Here is a 26,895-nt window from a genome sequence, read left to right as displayed (position 1 = left end):
GTGCTAACCAGCCCTGGAGTCCTTAGGATAAAAAACTCTACAATGGTGCTCACAGAGAAGGAGGTCATGTGACAGAGCTCTCTCTGTGTATGTAGCAGAGCTAGATGTGTTCCATACAGTGGATACAGATGTCTCCTGCACAGAATAGTGAGATACAAGATCTTCCTTGTTCCCTACCAATTCCTCCATCCCAATCTGTGATTTTACAGAACATTCTCTGTCTCTCTCTGCACCTCATGCTGCTCCCCTCCCCCACCTTGTCATGGACACTTTGTGTTCTGTGCAGATAAGCTATTAACCCCTTGTGCTCACACAGAGCAGGCTATTGACTTCATGTAGCTCATGTACTTATGATATATACCACTTATTACATGTTCCCTGTTCCTCCATGTAATGGAAGCTGCCAGCCTAGTTACCATATACATCCTGTATGTTCACTGTGCAGTGTTCAGTGGAATTACTTCAGGGAAACTAAATGGATTTAATGCTAAATTACTTTGAGAGAGAACACAAGGTATCATGGGATCTATGGGCAAGCTAACTGGCATCAATGGCATAGGGCATAGACACGTAGACATTTTATCTCTGGTGAGAAAGATTTTTGTCAAGCACTTTCAGAACAGAAAATACCATAACTTTGGAAAGAAGCGAGTAAGCAGCAAAGAAGGCATAGTTCTGTTTGTTTTTAAAGGGGGAATCATATATAATAATATGATATATAATACAAAATCATTTTAACATTACAGTTATGCTTTAAGTACGACTATCAATAATACTTTATGTACGTGCCATGTTTGGTTTTACTAATACAATCCGTTTTATAAATCAGATATCCTCTCCCAGCTCTGAATTTAAACATGTGGGAAAGAATTATGGTTCATCTTTAGAATGCTTTTTTGAGCAATATTATATATTTGCAAGAATATACAATGGTATTTATCAACTGAAAGATAGGAACTAAAAGATATACAATATAACAACAAAAAACAATAATCTAATATATTTAAATAAAGATACAGCAATAGAGTGTTTAATTTTTTTGTCAGGTTTTTCTATCAAAGATGAGAGCAATGTAAACTGTTAAAGAAAGGTCTTTTGTTTGCACGTTTACTTTATTTGTTTTCAAAAAGTTTTTAATTTTTTTCAAGCATAAAAGTAAGCTGCACATCAACAGTGAGATCAAATTTTGGGCTGTATGCAGAATTAGTACTTTAAACAAAGCATATGTACTCAACAATGTGGTGTTGCTACAAGTTAAAGAAAGTACACAATCCATTTGTTGATACAATAATGGTTGATTTGGCATTCTTAGAAGAACATAATAAAGTAGCATTTATATAATGGGTAGATATTAGCTAAATAGTAAGATAACATCTGAAATATGAAACATAACATAAAATAGTGAAATATAACAGTGATCTGGACAAGGAAATGGGGGGGGGGGTGCTTGAGAGAAGGAATGGGTGGGCGAGAAAGGGAAGAAATGTTAGTACAGTTGGTTAACTAGCTGCCATTTTTGTTGAGTAGAAAGAGGCATCTTTCATGTCCTTGGGTACCATGGGTCCCATAGACTAGTAAATGCCCTGGGTCCAGTGTATCGTCTCCTCCAGATGATAAAGGTCACAAACCTTTTGAGACCATCTAGTCAACGTAGATGATACCCTTTGTCTCCAAAGTTGAGTTATCAGTAGCTATCATTATTCTGCCACAGATATACGCTGGAGAAGACCCTGATAGGTTGTGAGTGCAGTCTCCGTATAAACTGGATGGTAGATAGTAGAACTCACTGACATTCATTCCACAGCGTTTCCATTTGCATGAAGGAAGGATGCAATGGATGTGCTTTAGGTTCAGTGTAATGCCTTTACCTTAGAAATGACATGCCATGCGGTCAAAACACATTGCTACTGCACAGTGAAGATGAACATGTTTGCTACAGTCACAAATGGAGGACAGCATGAAGAAGGAGGAAGTGATGTCACAGAAAGAGGAGGAGAAACTGGGTAACAGTGCATGATGGGATAGCTAACTTAAAGATACAGCAAGCAAGCACCGACCGCAGGTGATAGCGATGGGTCTTTGCTGCGATATGCAGCAAAGCCCATCTCTGTATGAAGAAGGCTCAGCCCGTGAGCCTTCTTCATACAACCTTCATAGCTCTATGGCGGATATAGCCGTCACGGAGCGTGAAGGGGTTAAATAATAGTTAGTCCATCAGTCTTAGGGCATTTTTTGCTAAGAATCATATTATGTATGTCGCTTAACAGTGACTGGTGCTTGGAGAGCCTCACGTTCTACCTGAGAGAAGTCGGAGAGTTTAGACAAAAAGCTATCTATTTTGACTCATCAGAGGAGCAAAGGATGAAAGGCTAAAAAATACTTTGGCAATTTGTTTGGTGTCTTGCTCTTCTTCTTTTTTAACTAAGCAGGACATTTATTTGCCTCCCCTGCATCTTTGAGCATAGAATTATTCCTTAGATTAGTAAGTTTTAGTAAGTCAGTTTGTGGGTATGTTCTAACTTGGATATGACAGTGAACATAGAGTTTAGAAACTGGCACAAGTGGGGCTTAACATAAACACCAATATAAATAAACATACCCCGTGTAGCAATCTTGTGTGCCAATGTAGTGGAGTCAACATGTCAGGTACTTTGTTTCTAGAGAAGAACTTTGTCAAAACTGAGGTATTGTGTTCTAAGCCTTAAAGGGGTTTTCCCACAAACAAAAGTTAGGCCCTATCCACGAGGGTCTCACTGTGACATTAGAAAGACTCCCAACTGCAGACAGCATTGTTTCGACCAGATTGGGTCTCCTCAGTACTGCATAGGGAACTCTAACTTCTCGACCCAAGTCACAAGCCCCTACGCTGTACTGAGGAGACCCAATAAGGTCGAAACAGTGCTGTCTACAGTTGGGAGTCTGTTCCTTCTGGATTAGATATACTGGTTTAGTTTTAATCCCGCATCATGTCATAAGGCCTCTTGTTGGTCATGCTCGATGTCCCTTGAGCTGCCTTACAAGGTAGCTAAAAGAGGTGTGGTTTTCCTTATCCCATCCTGGGATATTTTCCTGTGTTCAAGTAGAATAAGTGTAGGCCTGAAAGTCTGTCTGTGCTCCTAACATGTGTGAATACAAGTACTATTACATCTGCATATTAAACAAATTGAACTGTGGCTTAAAGTGGTGTAGTACACTTACATGGAAGGGTATAGAAGCTATTGATATGATTCTGCTTTTAATGTGTTATGAGCAATTTAATATTGCTATCATCAATGCTGCATTAACTACTAGACCAAAGTAATTGTGCAAGCACCCTGCTATATCTTAAAATAAGTCAAGACAAAAGTATTTGACTGTGTGAACAACAGAACTACTGAGCTAACATGCATCCATCAAAGAGCAGCTTGGCTCTGCCCCCACAGGTTTAATTTATAATGATGAAAATTACTTGGGCTGTATGGCTATTTTTTCCATTAAAAACTATTCAATAGGAAGACAAAGGGGCACCGACAAAGATATTAACTCAGTCTTATTTTATGTTAGAACCATAAAAGTGTACACAAAGTGATTCAAAGTATAGAGTATGTATGAAAAAAAGAGTAATTCACAAACATAAAAATGCCCCAAAACATGGAAAAAGGCCACTATAATAACTCATAATAATTCAGAGATATGTTAGAAATAAAGAACAATTTTCTGAAATCTGCTGAATCAATCTGTTGACTTTTTTGTCTCATCATTAAAAATATAAAATATTTAACTTTTAGAGCTAAGCTTTTCACTAATCTCTATTAAGGCCAAAAGAAGTATATGAAATACAGAGTAGTAGAGGGGAATTGTCAAAGATTTATTTTTTTTCTTGTATTTGCTCTCCATTATTATGTGGTCTGCCATCTTGACAATACTTCAACACTAACATTAAGTGATATGCACTAAAACAGCCTTATGTACAAGTGTGAAGTCGCCTCTTGCAGTTTATGGTGAGTTTTGTAGCTGTACTCTATGAGAATAGCGGGTGTAACTGAGCTATGATATCATCTAATGTCAACAGTGGATGCAATTATAGGGGGGCATTAATCATGGATTATATGCCAGCTTCCCCTTATGCCATCTCCACGCTGAGTGGGCTGGGAGGGACCATGGCACTGGGCAGGACACAGCACATGATATAGCTCAATTCTACAACAGGTAGAGCCTGGCATTGAATTAATAAGTAGAATCTGCAGAATTCATTATTAAATTTGCCCGTGGTGTTTTCTATTGTAATCCTTTTTTTATATATAAATGAGACAAGTACTGCTATACAGAATCCCCCCCTACAGAATTAGAAAGTCTCAGTTTATTATTAAGCCACTTTTTTAAAATAAAAATACAGATGGTGAGAAACATTTTAAATAATTTAAAAAATTTAAAAAATCATGAATTCTTACAAATATGTTCATCATAAAAAACTTTATTAAATAGATCCTTTTCTGGCGACACCTTCTTTTTACATGGGTTGTACAGTGATTACAACTACAGGCAGTCCCAGGGTTACATACAGGATAGGGTCTGTAGGTTTGTTCTTAAGTTGAATTTGTATGTTAGTCGGAACTGTATATTTTATAATTGTAATTCCAGCTAGAACTTTTTTGGTCTCTGTGACAATTGGATTTTCAAAAATGCTGGGTTGTCATAAGAATCGATATTAACACTAAAGCTTCATTGCAGACACATTTGATAACTGTTACAGCTGATCATTGTAGCCTAGGACTAAAGTACAATAAATTACCAATATCCAGAGGTCCGTTTGTAGCTAGGGGTCGTATGCAAGTCGAGTGTTCTTAAGTAGGGAACCGCCTGTAATTACCTGATAAGTGACCAGACGGAACACATCATGAAAAGTGTTACTGCTTCTCCTTAGCACTCAACTCCATAGATGAATGAAGTTACACTACACTTGTGTAATCTCTTTCTGTGAATAGATGATAAGTTGTAATCACAGACCCAATTTTGATGTATGCCTTGTCATGTGAACCATGAATGTACTCCTGGATCTTGGCTTGACTCATTGAAGACAAGCATTGTTGAACTCTATGTAGGTGCTGTACATCTAAGAATGATATACAATAAAATCTTGAAGTTGTTTGATTGATTGACCTGCTGTAAACTTTTCTGCAACATAACAATAAGTCTCACTTTAATTTTTAATTAAGTTCATAAAATTACTACTTGTTACCATAGTGTATTTTTATTATATATTATGTATGAAAATGCATTATAAAACCTTAAAAAGATATTATTTTATCATCAAAGGCTTTTTGCTATTGGAATTCCTCTTCTTATAAAAGAAAGTAATTACATTCAGAGTTTTGTAACATAAACTCTATTTTAGTATCTCAAATATTAATCACAACAGTTTATTCCTTGCAACTGATAATTAGAGTTGACCTAAATAAATAGTAATGAATGAGTCAGTTTCTGTAGTTTTTTTTTTCATTTTTGTTTATGTTTTTAGAATATATATAATAGCAGCGATTTTTCAGCTCAAGGTGTGAGCCTTCCTCAAGGGCTTGAGAAAGGCTCTTACCTTATATGATATGATAAAGTGGGTATCAGCAAGACATGGCTGTACATAAGCTATGACTGGGCTGTTACTATAGATGTTTATAGTCTTTTTAGAAATGATTGTATAAATAAAAAGGGGGAGGGGTTTGTTTATACGTGAAATTTTGCCTTAAGCCTGTGCTGCGAGATGACATCAGTAACGCAAATGCAAATGTGGAGTCCCTATAGGTGAAGATAAGAGGAGGGAAAAGAATAATAAAACATTACTAGGGTTTTGTTATAAGGCTCCAAATATAATGGAGGCAGCAGAGGAAATGCTGATAAGTCAAATGGATGCAGCTTCAAAGCATGGTGAAGTACTTATCATGGGGGACTTCAATTACCCAGATATTGACTGGGGGGGGGGGCAGAAACCTGCAGGTCCTTCAAAGGTAGCAGTATTTTGTTGACAACAAAAGGCAATTACCTGTCGTAAATAGTCCTGGAGGCAACAAGAGGGCGGGGGGCATTGCTGGACTTTATCCTAACCAACAGCCCTGACAGGGTATCAAAATTACAGGTTGGGGGGAACCTGGGTAATAGTGATCATAATATCATTGATTTTGTATTACGCTTTACTAAGAGCGTTAGTGGAGGGGCAACAAACACTCTGAACTTCAGTTGGGCAAAATATCAGCAACTAAAGGAAGACTTTATAGAATAAACTGGGACAATGTTCTCAAAGACAAAAGCCCAAAAATTTGACTTTTTAACAAATATTCTAAAACAGACCTGTGAGAAACACATACCATATGGGAAAAAGCATAAGAGGAACAAGAAAAAGACAACGTGGCTATCTAGTCTTGTAAGTAGAGCAATAAGCAAGAAAGATAAGGCATTTAAGGTGCTAAAAAGCAAAGGTAGTGATGTGGCGTTATAGGATTATAGAGAGAAACATAAACCCTGTAAAAAGCAGATAAAGGCCGCAAAAATAGAGACAGAGAAATATTGCTAGGGAGAGCAAAACTAATCCCAAATTATTTTTCAAGTACAGTACGTTAATGATAAGAAACTAAAAACTGAGAGTGTGGGCCCCCTGAGGAGCAACATGGGGGTCATGGTGGAAGAAGATGAGGAAAGAGCCAATTTACTGAATGTCGCTTTCTCGACTGTCTTTATCCAGGAAAATCCCCTGGTGGAAGACACAATGAGGAATGATGTAAATTCTCTTTGGAATGTCAACAGTTTAACCCCGGAAGAGGTACGGCGCCGCCTCACAACCACTAAGATAGATGAATCACCGGGCCAGATGGCATACAACCCTGGGTTCTACATGAACTATGTACTGTGATCTTACTGTCAGGGCTCAGGGTCAGTGAACCCCATGGACCACCACAGGAGATGGTACTAGCTGACACCTTGGACCGGAATCTAAGTGGCAACTGGTCTTCACCAAAGCCAGCCGCAAAGCGGGATGGTCTTGCTGCAGCAGGGTGCCCCAGGTCATTCCACAGGTGTGATGCCCGCGGTGGCAGCCAAGATCGAGGTACAGAATCAGCATTCAGGCTCGAGGTCAGGAACAAGCACGTACTCTGCCGCACGGGCTGGCAGCAAAGATGCAAGGTCACAGGTCAGGTCTGAGTTCACAACAGGAATTCAGGCAAGGCAGGAACAGGAACGACAGCTAGGAACACAGGAAGCTTACACTGAGGCTAGTGAGCGCAGAGATCTGGTGGGGAATGATGGAAGGCGTCTTTATGGAAACCTGGAAGTGGCCAGCGCCAATCAGCAGTGCGCTGGCCCTTTAAATCTTCAAGTGCAGACACGTGCGTGCCCTAGGGAGCAGGAATGCGTGCGTGGTCTAGCCGGATGAGAGCAAGATTGTGGAGAGGTAAGTGAGGGCGGGGGGGGGGGTGCTATTTCACGAATAGGGGCACTGAAGCACCTGTTACACAATACATGGATACTAAACTAAACTGAAATATATAAATGGCGAACAAAGGTATGTAATAAGGAGGCAAAAGTGAGGAATCATATTACATGGTTAACCCCCAATAAAAGAAAGGATGTCCCAATTTTTTCATTGGTCATCATAAACACCATAGAACGTGCCTAAAATAAACATCAATAAGGTAAAGAAATAGCCAATACCTCGTCACTATCTACAATGGGGCATACTCCATTGTGGCATAAACAGCAAAGAGCATGCTATTAAATAATATTAAGTGTGTCTGTGGTTCACTGTAAATAATCAGCCAGATCAGAAAAAAACATAGAAAAACACATATCGAAAAAAAAGAAAATTGATCCCAAAAATAGTAATTCCATCCCCTGTAGTGTGAATTCTCTGTACTATTAGACATCTTTAAAAGTGTCAGGTTAAGATCAATATTAAAAAAAAAACCTTATGCTTACCTCCTCTGGCTATCCCTTTGTCCTATGTTGCTGTTCGGCCCTGCCCCTGTTTGTTTACAGAGGCAGGCATGCTCCGCTCAGACTACTTCCGCCCACCTGGTATGTCCACACATCCTTTCCCGCCACCCTGATACATATTGAACCTAATGCTGTATAAGGCTTTATATTTGATATGAATTGCCTATATATAATATATATTTATCTCTTAACAATTGGGATTACATTGCAGTTTTACAACCATGATCATATTCTTTTTCACCAATTGTGTTTCACTTAATTTAGAAATTAAATTCCTTAATGCATTTCTATATGTAAAATAATTTGAGAATGATGTCACTATGTGTGTGTGTGTGTGTGTGTATATATATATCTATATATATATATATATGTTATTTTGTTATTGATTTCAATGAGCAACTAGAACAGTTTTGCTCTCACACATTTATGATACATCTCTCCAATAATGATTGAAAGTTAAAGGGGTTGGCCACATTACCTCATTTTTTTCATAATGGGGCTTATTTACTAAGGGTCCCGCGGTCGCATTTCTGTCGGGTTTTCCATTGTTTTTGGGGACTGCGCCACTGGGACAGGCATTTAGAAGGGGATTGTGTCGCATGTTATCAAATTTTGACGCATCGGCGCCGGCTTTCATGCAACAGCAACAGGTGGGGTGGGCCATCGGACAATCCGACTGATTCAGACTGAGAGCGGTATTTAACATTTAAATCGCAGCAGATGTGCATTCCAGTCGGACAATGCACTTTCGGGGATGGCGCAGGACAGGTGAGAAAATGTGCCCCAATGTGTGTAAGTGTGGGGGCCTGGATATTAGACGGGTCTATTTAATTAGTGAGAGGAAGCTGCTGGGTAGTTAATTCATGGGGGAGGTTGCTGGGTATTTCATTACTCGGGGAGGCTGTGAACAGTGCAAGTTTTCCAATTTTTTTGTTGTAAAATTAGGTACCCTAGCTTATATTTGGGTTGAGATATACTCAAGTATATAAAGTATATTGGTAAATTACCTATATTCTGCCCTTTACAGTAACAAAAAACATGAGGTAAAGTGGCCAAGCCCTTAAAGTCATCTGAAAATCTTATTGCTTCACTTATTTATTTCTTAATAATGGAAAGAAATTATGAGTTGTTTTCTCAAAACATTTTAAAATAGTCTACAGAAATTATTATCACTTATATCATTCCCTACATGCTATTTTTCACATATACACTAGAATATGTCAGTTGTTTGGATTGTGGAAGAAAAACAGTTCTAAATGAGTTCATACATGAACTCATACAACTATTGTATGGGGGGGACAAGGGAAACCATAAATATCTGATGAAATATATGATAAAATTCATTGCCAGATACAAGAGACTTTCGCCTCTCAATGTGTCTATGGGCTGGCATGTGTGTAATTTATTTCTGAGTGTAGAAATATGCACAGCAGGTGAACTCTCCCACCAGCCATGCCTTACTTCACCCCCCATACTCGTCCACTTTAGCATAGAGATGGCATAAATAGGGAAATAATCAGAATTGTTGGCAGTTCACTGGCAATTGTAATTATTTCAAGGTTCTACTATAGTTTTTTGGCATTGAAGCCCTGATGGATCTCCCCCATTTCATTGATTTTAGTTACACTGGTTTAATATATTATTTACTAATGGCTTGTGTATATTTTTTCTTTATTAGATCAGTACATGGAAAACAGGATGATATCTCTCATATGGTTGAACAGGAGCATATGAACATAATCATTGAGAATCTCAGTGAGAGCTTTAGTGGAATGAGCATCAAAGAACATGATAGACAAGTTTTAGATGAAAGAGCTGAAGCTTTGAAAATTGAGAGGTTCATCAAATCTATATTGGCCAAAGGAAATTCAAATAAGAATGTAACTGTAAAGGCAAAAAAGTGCTACATACAAGACAAGTCAAGAAGGACCCATCGATTGGATGAACAAGACCTCTGCAGTATCGAATACACCAAATTGGAAGCCCGTAAGTTACTAGCACATTTACCTGTAAAGTCAAAAGATACAAATGTAACAATTACTAAAACAGATATGAAGAAGGTAAAAAAAAGACATGAATCGTCTTAATATTTTACAACGAATACTGTATATTTAAGAAAAATGATAAAAATGTGCTTAAAGTCTATGCCAAGTGAAGTGCCCAAGGCCATCATCATGATGGTGACAAGCCATTCTCCACAGCTTGTACAGTACACATGCAGTCAGCTTTTCTCAGCAGGGAATTGTGATTACAATGAGCCATGTATATTTTCTGAAGGCAAACACAGCTAGTTTATAAATCTTTACAATATCTGATCAAAAGAGTGAAATACAGAAATGCTTGTCTAGTGATTTCTGTCCTATCAGAGAGTGAGTGATTCTGTGCTTGGTGACATATAAATCTATGTAGAGTAGAAAAAGCACAGAAAACCTTGACACATTGTGGATAACAATTATACTTTTATCTGTGTATATACACAAAAGATCATGAACCATTGTGTGTATGCAGTGGCTTAACTTGAAGCTGGTGGCCCCTATTACAAATTTTTTGCCCGTTCCCTTAATATAATGTATGTTTTATATTATTAGTCTTCTGACATGGGAAAGTGACAATCTATGCCCCCCCCCAAGTCTCTGTACCCCTTCAAGTTACACTCCTGTGTGTCTGTGTGTGTGTGTGTGGGGAGGGGGGGGGGGTAAGCAGGACTCTCACTCTGTATCAATTCATCATGGTTGTGTAGATCTCTGCTTGCTGTCCTTCTATAGAAAGCTTCTATGTTTACTTCAAGTGAACATACATTTGTCCATGGTCACGTGATGCCACAAGCTGTTAGTATCATACGGCACTGATTATTCTCTCTGATACTAGCAGCTTGTGTACATGACCATGATTGACAGGTTTCTGTCCACTAGAATCTTTTAAGATAATGGCAGGGAGCATAGATCTAGAAAACTATGAGGAATTAATACAGAAGGTATATTGGGAAATTTTAATTACATAATCAATTATTTGCTGAAAGTGGACAACCACTTTAACAGATCTACTGTTAAGCCAGTTGTCTCACAATAAGACAAGTCAAACAGACTGTGATGAGGGCAGGGGATATCATTGTATAAGAAATTATATTACACAGCTATATTTCTCCACATCGTCAAAACAAAGAAGGAGCTAGAGAAAGGAATTGCTGGGATATTATTTTTTCCTGCACACAAGATTTTGTCTTTAATGAAGCAACCTATTTCCTTTCTAATGTATCCCTATATAAATAAGAAACATGCTGTAAAGTTTAGAGATTTGTCAAGATGCTGAAGTGTATAGGTTCTCTCAAAGTGTATCAGAGATATGTAGACAATGCACATTTTATGCACTATGTCAGAAACGGACAAATATTTTACTGCTAATTTCATGGAGAATAAACTTTATTTGGAAGGCTTTGCTAAATTTCCCATTATTCTGCATGGATAATGCAAATAACCTTGAATCTGTCTCATTATCTCTGCATTGGAATCAAATCACAGGTGAATGTTTTCTTGGCATGTTACCAAAAAGGCAAGTTTTTAATACTGAAAATGTTCTCAGAGAGGTACAACAAATGATCAATGGAGTGCCAATAATAAGGAACATCATTGTTTTTAATTTTGTCTGAAGAAAAGTTTAATTAAAACCTAACTCATTTGTAATCTAAGAGCAGACAAAAAGTTGAGCAACAAAACGATTGGAGAATACTCGGCCTACACTTCTCAGCATTGTTACAAACATGTATAATTTTATGCTAGGACAATAAGAAACAATGACAGTACTTGCAAAGATATGGATTGCATTACTACTATATCTGGACGGCAAACATGACTCTTTAAGGTATTACGCATCACTTTGCGTAAACTACACATATTTACATGTATTGTAGTTTTGCTGAATACGGAGTAGTTTCTTTGTTAAAATGTTTATGTTCGTATGTTACACCACTTCACTGTTTCGTTTTAGTGTGCTCTATATATTCTATAAGCCCTTGTTGGCCTACACTCTAGGTCCTGCTTGCATGAAAATATGTAGAACTTCTGGATCTCTACAGTCTTTATTCTTTAGGTCCTTCCTGGCATCAAAACCGGGGCTAGTCCTGGGAATGGTTCAACTGACTTGTGGTGGTGGCGATACATTTTTCCATTCTTTCTCTTACATGTCAGCTTTTTCCTGATGTAATAGGTACACCTGTAGTGATGATCTCTTGATGCCAAAATTTCTGCTGCTGTATTTCTCCTTGCTCAATTCAGTAACAACCACTGAGCCCTTTTATAAATTCTAATCTAATCTCATCATTGATAAAAGTTTCTAAATGGAAGGGATCAACGTCTCAGACTAAGAGGGCTTGAACCTTAATAGAAACCTACCACCACTGATCTTCCTATAACGGTAGATTGGGTGGTAGGTGCATCTATAGAACATGAGGATAACCCTTTTAAGGGCTAATCCTCATGTCCTCGCAATCTTTTTTTAACTTTTATTTCCCTAATATTCAGATTTTCTAAAGAGGCTACTGGGACGTGGAGTAGCCCGAGCTGAGGTTACACGGAACGGCTACTCCATGCCCCATTAGCCTCTTTGATCTTCCAACCAGATATCTTCTTCTGTGAAGCCTGTGCACCGAAGATATCCGTGATGTCATAACAGCTTGGAACCTACTAAAGGTTCCCAATGCTACCCTTATTAGTTCTATATTACATTCTCAGACAGACTATTATATAGAAGGATTATATCTACAATATACTGCAATATAGTTCTGATGCAGTAAATTGTATAAGTGATCAGACCCTGTAGGGTTTAACCTTGTGGGCTCAGTTTTTACGACTTTGACTGTGCGCTCCAAATAACACCTCAACTGTATTCTTTGGTTTGGTGTGATCGCGGTGATACCAAATTTATATAGGTTTTATTGTGTTTTAATACATTTTCAAAAATTAAACGAATGTGTACAAAAAACAAAATAAAATTTTTGCCATCTTCTGAAGCTAATAACTTTTTCCTACTTTGGCACACGGAGCTTTGTGAGGTGTCATAGTTTGAGAAATGAGCCAAAGTTTTCATTGCTACCATTTTGAAGTCTGTGCGACATTTTGATCATTTTTCATTCCATTTTTTATGTGATCTAAAAAGGACATTTGGGCGCCATTTCCCTTCTCGGAGGTCGCCGCCGGCCGTAACCGTTTTTATATTTTGATAGATCGTGCATTTTGGGATGCGGCGATACCTAATATGTTTGTGACTTTTACTGTTTATTATGTTTCATATCAGTTCTAGCGAAAGGGGGGTGATTTGAATTTTTAATATTTTATAAATTCTTTTTTATTTTTAAACTTTTTTTAAACTTTTTTTTTTCACTATATCTTAGACCATCTAGGGTACATTCTGTATTGCAATATATGGCATTTTTGCAGCTCATTCATTAAAATGAGCCACTGGCTCATTGTAACGAATCTGCAGAAGCCATTAAGCCTCGGGTCAAACGAAGACCTGAGGCTACCATGGCAACCGATCGCCGCCCCCTGATGATGTTCTGGGGCGCGGCGATCGGAATAAAGATGGCGGCGCCCGTGCGGCTCTGTCTTTTAAATGCCGCCGGCGACTTTGCCGGCGGCAACGGACGGGTTAATAGCCGCGATCGGTGCAAGCAACGACCGCGGTTATTAGCGGTGGGGGTTTGCTGCAATATGCAACAACCCCCACCTCTGTATGAAGAGGCCCGTGAGCCAGTAATTATTGGACACGCTTAGTAAACGCTGTAAAAACAAAACCCCAAAAACTTGCCAAAAATGTAAATATTACATAAAATCCATTCAAAAAAATGTTCCAAAAAGTGATCAAAAAAAATTATGTGCACCAAAATGGTACCCCCAAAAAGGACAACTCAACATGCAAAACATCTAAACCAGCTCTGTCAACCAACAGATATAAAAGTTTTCTCTCCAAAAAAATTGTGATAAGAACATAAATGAGATTTTCTCTATATTAGGTTTTCTTCAGTAAAATTGTAAAAATGTGTTAAAAAAACTATCTAAATGAGGTATCGCCATAATCGTAGTGATCCATAAAATAAAGATAATATATCATTTTTATGGTACAGTGTACGGCCCCAAAAAAATACAAGAAGAAAGGAAACCAGAATTTACGATTTTCTTTCCCTACATACATTTAAGAGTTAATAAAACCTCACCAATAAGCCAATAACCAACTAAAATGAAGTATTTGTAAAGTGCATCTCATGTCACTGAAAAAATTGCCAAAAAAATAACAATTGTATAGCCGTTAAAAAGAAACAATGCATAATCTGCTCTGAATGGCGCAGCTTCCTTCGATGCCCTGGTGTGCCCATAAAGTATTGGCGTACTCAGAAGAAATTGGGTATCAAACTTTGTGGAGTGTTTTGGTATTTTATCCACTAAGATTGTGTACATATTTAGAAAAACACATTAATTTATCCAAAAAAATTTAAATTTCAATTGTACACAATTTTGTCTTATCCCCTGTAAAACAATTAAATGGTTAACAAACTTCATGAGAGTTGTTTTACATACATTAAGGGGTGTAATTTCTATAATTGGGTAATTTATGGGGTTTTACTTTTATTTAGGCCTCTTAAAGTTACTTGAAATCTGAACAGGCCCCTAATAGTGTGATTTTGTGTTTTTTATGAAAATGTGAAAAATCGCACCTAAAGTTCAAAGCCCCGAAAAAAATGAGAGGATCCATAAAAAACCATGTCAACATAGACCAGACATTCGATTAATATTAGTAATCAAGATGCTGTTATGACTATGTATGGAAAAATTTTGAATTTAGAAAATTGAGAATGAATTTTGAAAAATGGGCCGTGTCAGGAAGGTGAAAAGTGACTTTGGCGTTAAGGGATTTAGACATAACTAAACTACATAAATTTGTTATCTCTGTGATCAAACTGATCCAAAGAATAAAAGAGAGGTGTATGCTAACTGGAAGGCGTAAAGATAAAGTCCCTTAGCATATAGCGCAACTGTGAATTTTTGCCTATTTTTACCACATTTTCCATGTACTGATGACACAGAACATTAAATGATAACACTAGAACATACATTTTGTCTTGCATAAACCAATTTCTTATACAGCTTTGTAAACAAAAAAATCTAAAAGTTATGTCTTGTGGAAAGAAGTGAAAAACAGAAACGCATAAAAATGAAAAATCTTGGTCTTAAAGGGGTTAAAGACTTATAGCCCACAATACGTGTCGGCATGGCAGACTAGTAGTTGGGTTCGCTTAACAAAATTTGGGAGCTATAGTTGTTTCATTTTCAGAGAATGCATCAGAAGTTAAAAGTAGTAGTAGAAATTACTTGACCTGGGCAAAAAATATAACATTTACAAAAAAACCTGCCAACGTAGTAAATAGCAATCAGTTAAAATTTCATTTCGTACAAGATTTCAGTTTGCATTTTTCTCTTAAAAAAATATAGCTCCATAAATCAGCCAACATTTTAAATTCTTAGAGAAAACATTGCCACTGGTCTGTTTAAATATTTATGTAATATTTTTAAGCAATTTAATATAAATTTAATATAAATTTAGTAAAAGATATTCTGATATAAAAAAAAAGTTTCCGAATAAAAAAAAATCATCAGTTGTCATACAGGATTTCATGAATTGATAAACTAAATGTTCAAGTTTACAATTTACAATGTACTTGGAACCTTTTTAACAATTTGTCACCTTGATAAAATAGAGCACAGAATACATGCTATTGAGGCAATTACGTAACATATTCAGTAATACACAAAATAAACACAACTATAAGCATAGCAAATTAATACTAAACCTAAATTCACAACAAAAATGGCAGAAAAGCTTTCTCCGGTAAGTAATGATAATATACATATGTGTATAATGCGTAGTCTGTGACACATGTAAGTTCATGGTTGCCAATCTGGGTCTTTTAGTATTTGAGAACCCATCTGTTTGTTTTGGCACATTAAGGTAATTTGAACAAATAAAGCATGATGGAAAGTCATTGTGACAGTGAACATCTACAAATAAATGACAATGAGCTGTAGCAGTACGAGGAATCCGTGGTGTTTACATAGATAGTCATAGTCTTTTGAAATGACCTATGATTCAAAGTTTTCCACTACCTATAGTCTAAGACTCTTATATCAATTGATAGCAGAGAGAGCCAGCATTGCTGACATATGTTGTTCTGCTATATCAGTTATATAGCCAATAAAGCCAGCATTAGACCCAAATTCTAGGGTTCTATCCAAACAATGTTTATTGAGTAATTGAGTACATTACTGAAATTTGGGATCACACAGAAAAGATTTTCTAATAGATATTTTTGTCCTTATGAAATTTTATTTTATATTAGACGTCTATTAAAATTAGTAGGTAGGGTTGAAAAAATATGTCAATTTATCAAGTCCATCCTTTAAATCCTAGAGTGATGATCCAGTGGAATGCCAAAAAACCCCACAAGGCAAATACCAATAGGCCTACAGTAGGTAAAACTCCAAAATGGCAGTCAGAATAAATCCGTAACCATGTAAGTAGTGCAGTGTATTATGTAAGAGATTAAGCAATCTCATGTCAGTGCCCCCTTATGGGACAAAGTATCTACACAATGTTAAACAAAAAATATAAAGTTTTATGTAAAATAAAAACAGACACCAAAGTCTGAAAAGGTTAGAAAAAAAACCTACCAACCCTTTAAAAAAAAGGAAGCACACATGTTGTGCTTCCACACTTATACCAACCCTGGCTGGAAAACTACAGTAATATTTATCCCATATGACAAAAAAAAAAAAGAATTGCTCATCTATCACATAAAAATATATTAAATGCAGTCAAAAAGGTTTATGATGCCCAAGGTTGTACAAATAAAACAACTTTTTCAAAAGATATGGCTCTTGACTGTGACATTGTGAAAAGTTTTTATTTCCCTAAAATTATTTAATTATGCAAATGAAGGTAAAGAAATATAAAAATGTGTTATCAATATATGTTTATTGACACTGAAAACGTTTTTATGCTATTTAGGTTCCGCCATGAATGCATCAAATTTTTATTAGAAAAAAATATCATATTTGCGTTATTTTTTAAATATTTTTTAATAGGTACCAGCATCAGCACCCACTGGCAATCACCGGCATTACAATGAAACACAATGGCAATAATGGAATATAGTGCTCTAAAAAATCTGTTCATGATTTTCCCATTACAGTGTTGATTTTAACCACAATTCTTAAATAATGAATAAGAGATAAACACTCCACTACTGCTATAAAAATTTCAAGTGAGCTTATGTGCTTTTGATCTCTTCTCTTCTAGTACAGTTATATTAGCAGTATGTATTCCATCCTGGAGTCTATTCACTGAGACCTGATGCCATGTGTGACATTGGAAGCATTAGACTTTGCAGAGACTATCATTTTATATTCACCTGATCAGCTTCTGCATCTTTCAACATAGCAGGAACCTGTATTATAACCTGGACCCATGTGTACCAAGCATAACAAATAGCATTGTGTCCTGATGTGTCAGAGACATTTTTCCTTTGTTTACTTAGAACAAAATGGGTTTTACAGGATCTAGAGCATAACCTGCAGACATGTTCATACCTCAATGTTTTATCCTAGGATATTGTTTCATCCAAGGTATTTACAAGCATTTTATATTACTTGTGAATCCCTTCATTAGTTTGAGTGTGGATTAATGCATGTAAATAATAGACAATTAATTAGTGCATACTGGTGATTTTATTATTTACCTGCCTCTTTGTCAGCTGTGTCCCTGTGGCTTGTTCATCCCAAAGTCCAATCCCACACCCCTGTAAAATGTTCCTCTTCTTTAACTTTGAAGAAAAAAACCTGGGACTGGCTGGGTGTGGTATTGGAATGGATAGGAATAACAGGAGGCCTTTGCAACTGTGTCACTGCCCTCTACTGTAACCCCATTGCTAATGTAAATATTGATAACATAAAAATTACAAAATGAACTAGACAGGATGCCACTGTCCCCACTACAATGCAGCATTGCTCTCGAGCCCCTGGCACACTTATTAGAGTACTCCGATTTGTATGAGGGGATTAAAGTGGGGAATATGGCAGTGAAACTAACACAATTTGCCGATGATTTACTACTGTTCTTGGAGAACACGCCAAGGGACTTACAAAGGACTATCAAAGCTATACAAGACTCTGGGTGCCTCTCCGGGTTTGTGATCAATGTTGACAAAACGGAATTACTACCATTAAGTAAGAGGCTGATTGATAGGCTGGTTATTAAGCAATAACAGACACATATTAAAAATCTGGGAATCAATGTGGGAAAGACTCCAGAATCCATTTATCACCTCAACTATCCACAATTTTTTTCTAAGATACAAGCAGAACTGAAGAGGTGGATGGACCTATCTGTATCGTTTTTAGGAAGACGCTGCCCAGTAAAGATACTAGTTTCCCTATACTACCTTTCCCTATACTACCTTTGCTACTACGACACTTGGACATTATACAACATTACTCTTCTTACCTGACCTTCATTTGGGAGCACTTTATAAATATGAAATACTGTAGCTCTATTTAATATAATTGCTCACAAGAAAAACAATTTGAACAATGTTAAGAATTAGTTTGGGCAAAGTTCAGGACCAATGAAACTCGATAATAAGGAGGAAAATAATGTTACAGGCTATATGAAATCTTTCTCTTTATTTAGCACACCAATCCAAAAGTAATCACTCAGATTGTCTGTTAATCTAAGGTAGTTAACATAAGGCAATAAAAAATATATTTCTATTAGTCCCGTAATATAATTCAATATTCAAGAGACCAAACTGAATTTCACAATTTCTCAGTGAGTAGGAAATGACGGCAAAATTATCTGACCTATGAGCATTATGATGAAATTAGTTTCATTTGTTTTAATGTATAAATGCTTCTTTGAAGTGCATCATCTCATTCATAATATGGAAAATACATTGTGCTATTAATGTCTGTAGACTTAATCAAGCTAAATTGTTCTCTGAAACAATAAGTCTTCTTTTGGCATTAAAGCCTGCTAGCTTTCCTTTCCTGCTCAAAGACCACTGGTTTTAGGGGATGGAGCTACTTAAAGGGGTATTCTCATCTGAGCATTCACATTCAGTTTGATAAATCTGCCATATATATACATTTCTTCAATTAGATGTTATTAAAAAAAATGTTCCTGTGTGAAGATAATTTCTCATAAATGTAGCCATGTTGTCCCTTAGAAATGAGATAGCTTCCTCGGATACGGCCACCTCTGCTGCAGTGATTGCACACAGAAACTAAAGGTTTTTGTATATGAAATGTCCGGGAGTTATGTCGCACAGCCGTCCTGTGGTAATGATTGCTGAATCCTGGTGGTCCAGCAGGACTCTATAGCGCATGTCTGGCCACTGCTGCCAAAATGTGACGTGGTCGTATCCGAGGAAGCTATCTTGTTTCTAAGGTACAACATGACTACATTTATGGGAAATTATCTTCACACAGGAACATTTTTTTTAATAACATCCAATTGAAGAAATGTTTATATTTGGAAGATTAGTGAAACTGAATGTGAATGCCCAGACGAGAATACCCCTTTAACTCTTAGTAACTCTTAGTAAAGCATGTCTTGGGAAAATGTAATATATGTGCAAAATTGGAAAATTGACATTTTCCAAAGAATCTTGTTTTCGAATCACTATATTAAGTTCCATTCTAATCTCTATTCTTACATTTGGACTTCACCACAGCAAATCAAAAGATTGGTGCTCTATTATTTACTATAATATATTAAACTATTAAAATTATTTTCAGTTTACCAAACCACGATTATCCAATCTATCAAATAAACCAGCCAATTAAAGGTGTCCAATTGGAGCTAATATTTTTCATTGATACTCTTAAATAAAAAGACGATTGTACTTGTTTAGGATGTTGCAGTTCACAGTTACACAGTTAGTAAAGTTGAAAATACATATGTCCATCAACCAAGGAAGGGAAGGAATGCAATGAGGAAGGGATGTAAGGGAATTTCATCATTTATATTTCTATAATATTTCCTGTGTGTGGCCCCTTCAAAAAGCTAAAGGCAATAGTGCTGAGAGGCAGACCTCCACTAATCTGATTTACGGAGCGTATGGTAAGGCCAGCATGATGGGGAAAATGGTATAAAACATGTATAGTGATGTCATATCATATGGATGGGGGATCAACTCATTATGCTTTGCAGATACTCTGTTTTATTGCTCACTGGAGAACATGTATCTTATTTTTTTTCCGGATTATTGAGACTTTTGGTAGGTCTTTTTTGTCCCTTATGTATTTCTTGTGATACATGTTTAGTTTTTCCTGTCCTGGCAGGTGCAACTTTTGGCTTTTTTGAGACTTTTTATTGGAAATATCTCAAATAATAATAAGAAGAATTCCTTTATTTATATAGTGCACACAGAGCATGCCAAATCAGTCCCTGTCCCCAATGGGCATCACAATCTAATCAACCTACTAGTATGTTTTTGAGGAAACCTGCGGACCTGGAGGAAACCCATGCAAACATGGAGAGAACATAAAAACTCTCTGCAGAAGTTTACCCTGGGACTTGAACCCAGGTCCACAGTGCTGCAAGATTGTAGTGCTTACCACTGAGCCACCATGCTGCCCTATGAACCTGGACACAAGACATGTGAGGGGTTATATACAGGAGTGGACACTACTGTAAATTTTGGATTTGAGGCCATGGACTGCATTTTTAAGCACTCTAGCCATACACAAGAGAGAGGGTAAGGGTGTGGTCACACATGGCATGTGGAATGTGTTTTTCAAAGCATCGCAGAAACTCATTACTTTTTATATTTTACCATGCGTTTGGTTGCTTTGAAAGCATTTCTCTTCATTGTTAACATTTTTAAACCTGCTTACACCTCCAGCAATAACGCTAAAATACTTTTTAACCAGCCAAATGCATGGTAAAATGTAAAACACATGCATTTCTGCAATGTATTTAAAAAATGCAATGTACATGCCACAGGTGAGCGTAGCCTTAAAGCATGTCAACTAACTCCAACTTACATGTTAAAACAGGGTCCAAGAAAAAAATCCTTACTCTGTACCTGCCCTGGATCAGGTGTAGATTTGCAGCTAAAAATTTTTAAAAATAAGCAAAAAAAGTGATACATAAGTGAAAAGTTGGCACACCGGACCAGGTGCAGATTTGCACCTAAAAGTTGCAAAAGTAAGCAAAAAAAGTGATACATAAGTTAAAATTTGGCACATTGCACAAGGTGCAGACAAAGGTGTACTTGAGAAGCAAAAGTCACAGTGAAAAGTCACAAAAACACTAAAAGTCGCAAAAAATGTTTTAAAAATATAGATACATGACTCCAAATTTCTTTTGAGCAGCTCTGGTGTTGGACATTAAAGATGTAAAGCCAATTTAAATGAGGGGGAAATTTCTATAATTAATACCCAATGTGATGTCAAATAACATTTTATTTTGTTTTCAAAAAAATGTATGCAATGTCATTCATTATTATTCATTGCAAAAATACTTAATAATTTTCAGTTTAATTTTGTTCATTCTAGGTATTGCAGTGCCTAAGCAAGCTGTTGTATCAGTTGGCAATGAGACTGAAAAGAGACATGTTAAGCAGGCAGGCCCTGTATTGATGCCACCAACTTCTTCTGTTGCTGATGGTCCTACAAACCAGTCACATATGTCAACCCTTCCTCCAATGCCAGTTTTCTGGATGCAGAATGAGATGAACTATGGACACTTCCAGGTAATGTTTTCTGTAATATACACTATATATATTTTTCTATACTATACTCAGTGTGAAAATGTACGATACATTACATCTTTTCCTGCATGGAGTCAACCAGTATCCAAAGCATGCAAAACCGTGCATAGGGTTCCAAACATTTATCACCTGTGCAATGGATTAAAATTTCCACACATGCTACTACTAACACCCCAACCTCATAACTGATATCACTCACCTCCTCTTCCTTGCTTGAAAGTAGCTGCCCCTGTAATGCAATATCCAGGATTGGCCATGACATTAATAGTTTCACTGATTTACTAATTATGAAGTCGCAATGACCTTTTCAGCTGCCTGGCTGTTTAAGAGGGGTATGTCACAAGAAGTGACATTTTGGTTTTGAACACTTCCTAAAGCATTCTGTACCTGAACAGTATCTACTGTAAACTATGTCATACAGCCATAGTCTACTTCATATAGAAGCAGAAAATATGATGCCTGTTCAATAAATAAAAACAAACTATAGGAGCATTTTTAACATGACTTGATTTACATTGCAGAACTATTTTTAAGCTCTATATGAAACCCTGAGTAATTTACGTAAAATGGAGCTGTACATGAGGAAGCCAAACAAATGTGTTTTTCAAAATCTAGATGTAACATTTGAAAGCCTGCCAAATTCAGCATTCATTATCAAAGGACAGCTTTCTGACATGTAGTAACTCCTGACCATGAAAAAAAAAATCTTTGCTTCTTTGTCCTTTTTGTTTTGTTTTTGCAATCACTCCACCTGCAGAGGTGGTCGTATCCAAGGATAGCTGTAATTCATTTCTAAAGGGTGATATGACTACATAGGAAATGATCTTCACACAGGAACATTTTTTAACATCAAATTGAAGAAATGTATATATATGGCAGATTAATTAAATGGGAATGTCTACTTGGTGATACTCCTTTGTGTAATTTCAGTAAAAACAGAACATGGTTTAAAATTTTCATGCACATTTTACATACTGTCACTACTATAAAAAAGTTAAAGATAATATAATGGTATAGACTCTTACTTATTTGATATATATTTATCTAGTTATAGATTTCAGTTTGCACTTTGCAAACCACCATTCATCCTGTTAAAATGGTAAATACTAATTGAAAGTCTACCACACTGATGCATGACATTTGTTGTGTGCTTCGTGCCTAACATATGCTCAGGATTCACACAGAACAAAATAAAATGAGACGCCTAGCAAAGAGATACAGAAAATGAAAAGTTACTCTCCTCTTAAAGTGCTGTTGCAACAGAAATTGAGGGCAGCATGACCTTTCGTCTGATTTTGTCTTATTTCCTTTGTTCTGTTTAAGTAACGTTACCGTGCATGTGGTATTGTAAATGGAGGTAGTGGGCAGCTAATTAATGATTTCTATCATTGTATATGTACTGCATATGAACTATAGTCAGCAGTGTAGCATGGAACTTGTGCTGATATAATTGTTTTCCCATTACAGTTGGTATCATGGTTTATAGCATATAAAGCTTCTTTAATTTTACTCTGCAGGGGCTGTAGGAAGGGTAGGTAGGAAGTTGGACACAACCCATATTTTGAACATTGAAAGAGAGAGACAGACAGTGGCTGTGTGTGACTTAGCACTACTACATCATTAATCACTCCCTAAGAAAGGGGTGGTAGGGGGGTAATAAAGACCGGGTTATGTTAAGAGAAGTCAACCTCATTCTGCCTTCAAGAATTGTCTTCAGAGAGTCACATGTCTCTCTCATACATGAGAAGGTCTGGGTTAGCAGTGTTAGCCTCAGTAAGGAAGAGGGGTAGCTTGACTGCATAATGCAGCTCCCTGCCTCCATGACTGTAATAGAGGACAACAATAAAGTCTTTTTTAGAAAAATTCTAGCTCTAATCCCATGGATAGAGGGATCAGTGGAACATGTTGAAGGACAGTTCCCTGGTAGCAGGTTCTTAAAAACTGAAAATATGGGGAGAAAAAAATGTAGCCGAAACACCAATTTCTGACACCTGTAGCTTATTTTATAGTTTTGCTTACAAAGCTAGGTAATGTGTTTTCAATTATACCAATTCAGATACTGTTAGACCTTTTGATCAAATTTTTACTCAAAAAACTTGTAAGGGACCAATTATTTTTTTTTTCCCTTACACCGTAAACCACATAGGATAATCATGTTTAAATTTTAATAAATCTTTCATTTTCAGATATGGGGATATGTAACATGTTTCTAATTTGGTTGTTTATTGCCATACATGTTCTTATTTTTAGGCCCATTAGAGTGTTTGGACCCTCATACAATATACTACCGTAAAATGTATTGCAGTATACTGCTAATATAGTGCCTAAGCAGTCTGTTATTGTGGTACTTGATTGACACTCATACGAGCCTCTCAAAATAAATAGTGCCACACAAATTCAATCACAGTGGCATTGCTGCCAATGGACAACACCCCCAACGATGGGTAATAGTGTAGAATACATACAAACTTAACAATGGCACACTGTATATGTATGGTGTGTGAAGTTTAATCCAAACCAGAAAAAATGTCCCTAAAATCCTTGGAAGATGTGTCCAAAAGAAAACTAGTCATTTTTTTGTGCAAACTAGCCCAAGCTCATTTTGCTTTATTTATCTACCCCAAGGTTCACACATATTTAATAGAACAATAATCGATAGGGTGAAAATATACCAATAAATGATACACATCCCATTACATAAGCACTTTTTGGGGTTATATTTTTCATCTGATATTCTGACATTAAAGGAAATATACAATTTAAAAAAGGAAAAACATGCTCACATACCCACCTATGCTCCTCTTGATCTTGATCTCGATGCTGTCCGTTGCTAGTATTGACATGCTGAGATCACCTAGAAAGTTATAGTTGCAGGTCAGAGCTGTGGGACCAGATGTTCAGTACTCCAGGCTGCTAATTATTCATGCTTATTATTATTATGCTGGGAGAGGGAGGTGACATCATGTGAGAGGCGTAAATTTATGCCTCCTGTGTGATAGATGCCACCCTCTCTAACATGGGGAAGTGCATAATTAGCAGCCCGGAACAGCAGACATCTTATCCCCATGCACCTTGCTGCTAATTTTAAGTTTCTTTTCTAGGTGATCCTAGCTTTTTAAGATTAGCTGAGGATAGCACCAGGATCCACATAAAGAGGATTTCTGTACATGTGTTTAACTTTTTTTAAACAATAAAGCTGAAGAGATGATGTTACAGCCATCTGTTTAACTTACCTAGACTAAGAGAGGCTAGAATAGATATTCATCCAGTTTTTGCCTTTTCTCCTGGACCTATGCGGCCAAGAAAATACGTTAAAGTAATGCCAATAGAAAACATTAAAATACAATATGTAGCCATCTTTTATTGTTACAGTTTTAATTCTTATATCACTGGGTAAATTCCTTTGTTTCTTTTTGAAAAACAAAAAAATTTGGATTATAAGACTCTCCTTACTATAGGACGGACTCCAGATTTAGGCTTCCAACAAAGGAAAAATATATTTTACACCAATTGAAATATCTCTGTTGGTCGCACAAAGGCACACACAGATCTGTTTCGTCCATAGATTTACACACACCGCTCTGCATCATCCAAGAAGTTACACACACAGCTCTGCATCAACATATAGTTACACACACAACTCTGCATCATCCATACAGTTACACACACAGCGCGGCATCATCCATTCAGTAACACACACAGTTCTGCATCATCCATACAGTTACAAACACAGTTCTGCTTCTGTCTCCATTCTTGGCAGTATGTGGTGATTTAAGAAGCATGTGATCAGTCACATGTTTATGGCATCACTACAGGTCCCGTAGGACACCCGGGAGAGAAGAGAGGGCAGTGCAGAGGCTCTCCTCTCTGGGAGATCGGGTGCAGCTCTATATCACTGCATCCCTCGATGTCCATTACAGCTGTCAGGAAGGTCTGGCGGTGCTGGATCCTCCTGATCTTCTGTCTATAAGACACAGGCACTTTTTAGCATGATTTTTTCTGGCAAAGAAGTGCGTGTTATAGTCCAAAAAATATGCTAAGTAAAAAGATACTGATAATGAATAGAGGATTGTTTCCACGTGGGCATGCAAGTTGTAGGATTGCTGCAAAATGTTATCTGGATTTACAGTGAGATGCTGTTTACAACATCAAGGGTTGTTTTATATCCTACTTTATATTGTGGCCTTCTGGGTATAATCTATTGTATGTAAGATATGCCTTTAGCAGTGTTGGAAATATTTCCAAGTGATTTGTATTGGAGAAAGCAGCAGTAAATTACATGAATATACAATCAATAACCCTTTTTTGTTTCCGAACTTTATATTATTAGCTCTTTGTATTCCATATACTAGTTAATCCCAGAACAATGTTTTTATGTTCCCTGGCAGTAGAGGAATTAAAACTTGTTGCAAGACGGATTACTGGTTTACAGATGCAACAGCTGTTTATGCAAACCTGTGTGGAATGTTTGATAGCGAAGAGAGAAAAGGAAATCAAAAACTCTTGGTGTAACACACCATGGAGAATAATAATGAATTCTGTACATGTGACAGTAACTGGGATACATGGTAATAGCCTTTATGTTGTAAAATATGACATTTATGCTTTAATGATAAACCAAAGCAGATCAAATGTTAACTTAACGGGAAATATATTATTAATTTCTACTTTTTGTATATCAAAAAGTCAGATTTTTTTGCAAACGTGAGCACGTTTAGTTTGAAAGGTATGACCTCCCATGACCCTGCAGTAACTATCATTAATTATTTTTATGGCCAGCATCGAACTTTTGGCACAGTATTGTATGTAGATAAGTTACTTACATTTAGATATTATGGCCCACATTTAGTAAAGTTTTAGCACCAGTTTTTTATCTGACTTTGCACTGCAAAGAACGTGCAAACTGCTTGCACATGTATTTGTAAAGTGTCAGTGCCAGTTTTGTGTTGTGGCTGCACTGTGTCCTACAACACAGAAAAAATGTGCACCTAAAGGGGGGTGTTAGTGCTTAGTATTATTGACATATGCCATATTTCTGTCTGTGCCACATTTCTGCAGCTTGAAAAAAGTTCACAAAAAAAAATAATGCAGACTTCTAAAGCAGTGCAGGGGGCACC

The 26,895-nt window shown here is 36.8% G+C and overlaps 1 protein-coding gene across 3 annotated transcripts in view; it reads left to right on the top strand.

Annotated features, from left to right (window-relative positions):
• C2H1orf94 (chromosome 2 C1orf94 homolog) overlaps positions 1-26,895 on the top strand; it is a 139,368-nt gene that overhangs the window by 15,625 nt on the left and 96,848 nt on the right. For all 3 annotated transcript variants that reach the window (XR_011852854.1, XM_072133092.1, XM_072133093.1), the window contains exons 2-3: positions 9,638-9,945; positions 21,564-21,760. Coding sequence is in view for 2 of the 3 variants with exons in the window: in XM_072133092.1 (XP_071989193.1) it covers positions 9,638-9,945; positions 21,564-21,760 (505 nt within the window). In the remaining variant the exon portion in view is untranslated. The remainder of the gene's footprint in view (positions 1-9,637; positions 9,946-21,563; positions 21,761-26,895) is intronic.

Source organism: Engystomops pustulosus, chromosome 2, assembly GCF_040894005.1.
Source record: "Engystomops pustulosus chromosome 2, aEngPut4.maternal, whole genome shotgun sequence".
Classification (NCBI taxonomy): domain Eukaryota; kingdom Metazoa; phylum Chordata; class Amphibia; order Anura; family Leptodactylidae; genus Engystomops; species Engystomops pustulosus.
Note: the sequence above shows the minus strand (reverse complement) of the source record. Positions and strands in the feature narration are given on the sequence as shown.